General features: G+C 42.8%; 1 protein-coding gene across 1 annotated transcript in view; it reads left to right on the top strand.

Annotated features, from left to right (window-relative positions):
- The window catches only part of TMEM63A (transmembrane protein 63A), a 48,507-nt gene that overhangs the window by 35,135 nt on the left and 8,572 nt on the right, over positions 1–4,800 (top strand). The window contains exons 18-21 of the mRNA XM_018573241.1: positions 135–297; positions 1,628–1,733; positions 3,050–3,217; positions 4,223–4,335. Coding sequence (XP_018428743.1) covers positions 135–297; positions 1,628–1,733; positions 3,050–3,217; positions 4,223–4,335 — 550 coding nt within the window. The remainder of the gene's footprint in view (positions 1–134; positions 298–1,627; positions 1,734–3,049; positions 3,218–4,222; positions 4,336–4,800) is intronic.

Raw genomic sequence — 4,800 nt, forward strand, 5'->3', positions numbered from 1 at the left:
TATATATATATATATATATATATATATATATATGTGTATATATATATATATATATATATTTATATATATATATATATATATATATATTCAGCAAGCAGAACAAAGTTTGCTAACTAAATATTTTTGCATTTCAGGTGTGTATTCCTTCCTGACCAGGGGGCCTTCTTTGTCAACTATGTAATCGCCTCGGCCTTTATCGGGAATGGGCTGGAATTGATGCGTCTTCCAGGGCTCATCTTGTACACCGTCCGCATGGTTCTGGCCAAGTCCGCAGCGGAAAGGCGGAATATTAAGCAGGTATGACGTAGACTCAGAGGTGAAGAACGCAAGATAAACCAAGCACAGTGGCGTAGTAGTTAGCACTTCTGCCTTGCAGTACTGGAGGTCCCTAGTTCAAATGCCCATCAGGACACTATCTGCAGGGGGTTTGCTCCAAGTACTGCAGTTCCCTCTCACACTCCAAAGACATGCTGGAAGGTTAATTGGCTCCTGTCTACAACTGGCCCTGTATGTATGCATGTGAGATAGGGACCTTAAATTGGTCACAAATTTGCTTTACTGACTGCTCAGAATATTCCCATTGTACATACTCCTGCACAAGGCCTAGAGTTATAGGGTGCTGTAGCAACTACCAGCAGGTTGGCCTGTGTCAGCACATGGATAAGAATGTATGTCGCCAGCACACCATGGATCTGTAGTCAGAAGTCCAATTATTTAATTAAAGCAATCACATCACAAACAGTGTCAGGCAACGTTTTGAGGCCACTCAGGACCTCTTTGTCAGGCATGTGACAACGCATACCTGATGATTAGATTAGGTCCTGCATGGCCATGAAACACTGCACTGACACTGTTATGTGATTTCTTTAATAGACAATTGGACTGTTGACTGTGGATCCATGGCGTGGTTGTGACATATGTTAACACATCTGCTTAATTCACATGGGTGAAAATTCCAGCTTGAGCTATTGAGCTCTGTAAAGATGATTTTTTTTTTTCAATAGGAGGCAAAGAGAAGCTATAAAACACTGAAAAGGAGCCTGGAGCTCCACTTGTTGGCTCAAAAAGAGAATACATGATATTCATTATTTTTTTTTCTATTTTTTTATAAGGAATAATCCAAATGTTTTTTTTTAGTAGAGTATGGGAAGGCTAGAACCCCTGTCAGATGATATTTTTCTTTGTGTCCCTGTTGCAGATTTTCCATTCCTTCCTATCTGTTAAAACAGGAAGTAAGCAGGACTGGTCAGCAGGATGTACCCTACATAACAGTAAAAACCAGACAAGGGTTCAAATTCTTCTCTGCTCCTTTTAAAACTAGAGAAAAAAGTTTGCCACTTGACATATGCTTTAAAGTGCCTGACAAATCGCCTTCATTCCCCACAGCAACCTATCGGACATTATGTTTTGTTTTTCCTTGGACGAGTGAAAGTCTGAATATGGTTTCTATGTGTTCTTCACAATACTTTGTCTTGTCTTTTTGCCATTTTATTAATTTATTTTTGTATTACTGTCATTTTAATAATGTTTTTATAAATCTGTCTCTTGGTTGGACTAGGGGTCTTTTTTTTTTTTTTAACCTGACATGGCATGGCTTGTATGATTTGACACATGTCTTCCCGTTTAGCACCAGGCTTATGAATTTCAGTTTGGAGCGATGTACGCTGGGATGCTTTGTGTTTTCACAGTCATCATGGCTTACAGCATCACATGTCCCATTATTATGCCTTTCGGTAAGTAACAGTCTGTAGGAGTTAGCAGCACTGGGTGAATCCCTGAAGCCAAGCAGTCAAATTACAGCTGCTGTCTGATATTTAAATGCTCTTAGGGTTAACCCTAGATTACATTGTGTGGTTCCAGAATTGTACATGAGATGATCTGATCTTTATTCAGTGATCTTTGGTTAAACCAACCAGTAGATAAGGGGAGACTGAAGGAGTGATTCTTCTTTGTTTTCACTTATCTGCACTCACTCAAACTGGAGCCCAATTTGTACCTTTGTCTGCTTGGCGGGCATGATGAATTTAAAGTGGTGGAGCCTGGTTTTAGGTGGAGCCTAGTGAGCTTAGTCAGTCCCCGGCTTCTTAGGTGTCCTGGGTACACCAAAAGTGAAATCTCTCAGCCATAATTCCTGACACTGTTTTCAGGGAGATTTGGGTGTTTCCCTCCTCCTGTTACATTCTCCATAATATAACTCCAGCAGGGATGGTGGGAGCCCCTGATAATGGGCACAGCAGATGTACAGACCTGGGAACTCAGTGCAGGGATGGGGGGAGCCCCTGATAATGGGCACAGCAGATGTACAGACCTGGGAACTCAGTGCAGGGATGGTGGGAGCCCCTGATAATGGGCACAGCAGATGTACAGACCCAGGGAACTCAGTGCAGGGATGGTGGGAGCCCCCCATAAAGGGGAAAGCAGGTGTACAGTCCTGGGAGCTCAGCACAGGGATGATGGGAGCACCTCATAATGGGAACAGCAGGTGTACAGACCCAGGAACTCCTTGCAGGGATGATGGGAGTCTTTCATAAAAGGCACAGCTGGTGTGCAGACCCAGGAACTGAATGCAGGGATGATGGGAGTCTCTCATAATGGGCACAGCAGGTGTACAGACCCGGAAACTCAGTGCAGGGATGGTGGCAGTCCCTCATAATGGGCACAGCAGGAGTACAGACATGCACAGATGCATGGCATTTCTCAGGGCAGGTTTCTTGATGGTGATAGCAATGGATCATACCTGGATAATGTGTGGAAACGGCCACTTGTAGTCTCCATCGAAAGCCCATGTGACAGGGTGACAATGCAGGAGCACAACTGGGAAACGGGGACAGAAGACTATCACCAGGGAGTTCCTGAACAAGGACCGACATAGTAGGATCTCCATGGATTCTTTTAATGAAAGCTGCAGATTTAAAAGTACTAAAACAACTTTTGAAATTACATTGAGGTGTTGGAGCTTTATATGGGGTTTTGGTTTATTGGGTTTACATCTCATGTAGCCGTGTTTTGCAGTCGGCACTCCTTTAAGATTCCTTTTTGATGTCCCCAGGTCTGATCTACATGCTTCTTAAACATCTGGTGGATCGGTACAACCTATTCTACGCCTATCTCCCCACCAAACTGGATAAGAAGATCCACTTCTCAGCTGTCAGTCAGTCTCTGGCTGCCCCCATATTGTGTCTCATGTGGCTGTTTTTCTTCTCTCTCCTGCGGATGGGTAAGTGGCATCATGACGAGAGTTTCATTTGGCTGTGCGCCACAAAGGTAAAAGATAAAGACCCGGAAAAGTTCAATCACAGCTGATCAGTTGGGATTCGATGTGAGTGTCCTAAAGGGAATCTACCCTGCAGCAAAATATCTGTATATGAAGCCTCTGATGGCCAGGACCACTCTCCAGCCACACGGGCAGCTTACTACTTCCAGGACAGTCACCGCACAGTGAAGCAGAACTGGCTCAGCTTTACTGACCCCAGAGCTGCTACATGGTCCTGGAGGCAACTTCCATCTGAGGTTTTTGACACAAGCATTTTACTTAAGGACAGATGCACTCTGCTAAGCACTACAGGTGAAACTCGAATAATTAGAATATCGTGCAAAGTTCATTTATTTCACTAATGCAACTTAAAAGGTGAAACTAATATTTGAGATAGACTCATTACATGCAAAGCAAGATAGTTCAAGCCGTGATTTGTCATAATTGTGATGATTATAGCTTACAGCTCATGAAAACCCCAAGAACCCCAAATCCACAACCTCAAAAAATTAGAATATTACATGCAATCAATAAAACAAGGATTGTACATAGAACAATATCGGACCTCTGAAAAGTACAAGCATGCATATGTACTCAGTACTTGGTTTGGGCCCCTTTTGCAGCACTTTACTGCAATTACTTTTGCACGATATTCTAATTATTCGAGTTTCACCTGTATTCATAGCTAAACTAGACAGATAGCACCAATGTGATTGCAGAAGAGAAACAATTCTTTCTAGGTGTTGGTTAAGGATATCCGATAATTTGCATATTAGAAGCCCTCCAGAATTTAGAAACGAGACAAGGGACAAGTTTGGGAATAAGTTAAATTAGAGAAATAAACAATGAAGTTCATTCTTCTTATTGGTTGCCTTCTTCCTGTATTTATACTGAAATTGTAAATCTGTCTCTTTACAGAAGTTTATTATACTAGCCATTTCCATAATCTAGTCTATTTGTTCTTTTCAGGATTGAAAGCCCCGACTCTGTTCACACTGGTCATCATTCTCCTGACCGTTCTGGTCTCCATTTTGTATGCTTGTTTTGGCTGCTTCAAACATCTCAGCCCACACAATTACAAGGTGAGGACGTCTTGGGGTATACTGTTTGGGATGTTATGTGTAGGGTTCAGCTTCTCAGCAGTGTCTGAATAGAGAAATAGCAAAAAGTTTCCCAGCACACTCACCAACCAGCATGCAAAAAAACTTGTCTCACCGCTAAGGTTAAAATCAGAGGTTTAGATACACGTCTTCGGCAGAAAATGTGAAAGCCGCGCCAAGGCACCTCTATATAGTGCGGTCCTAACTCTAAACTATGAGAGTCTCCATCTTGGAGCACATGTGGCAAAAGATCAAATTGGGTGCAGGTTTTTTTCAGGAGGAAGCCCAACCTCCCTTAAAGGCACAGGGACGCACAAGGGACCACGCACATCACAATGGCAGCTGAGGCCCCCCCATGCGTCTCTGCACCAAATTGTTTGCTTGACTGAATAGAGAAATAGACACAAAGCGATAGTATTTATTAAAACTGAACTCTGGCCTCATTAC

The sequence above is a fragment of the Nanorana parkeri genome, unplaced genomic scaffold, assembly GCF_000935625.1.
Source record: "Nanorana parkeri isolate BGI_ZX_2015 unplaced genomic scaffold, ASM93562v1 scaffold2297, whole genome shotgun sequence".
NCBI lineage: Eukaryota > Metazoa > Chordata > Amphibia > Anura > Dicroglossidae > Nanorana > Nanorana parkeri.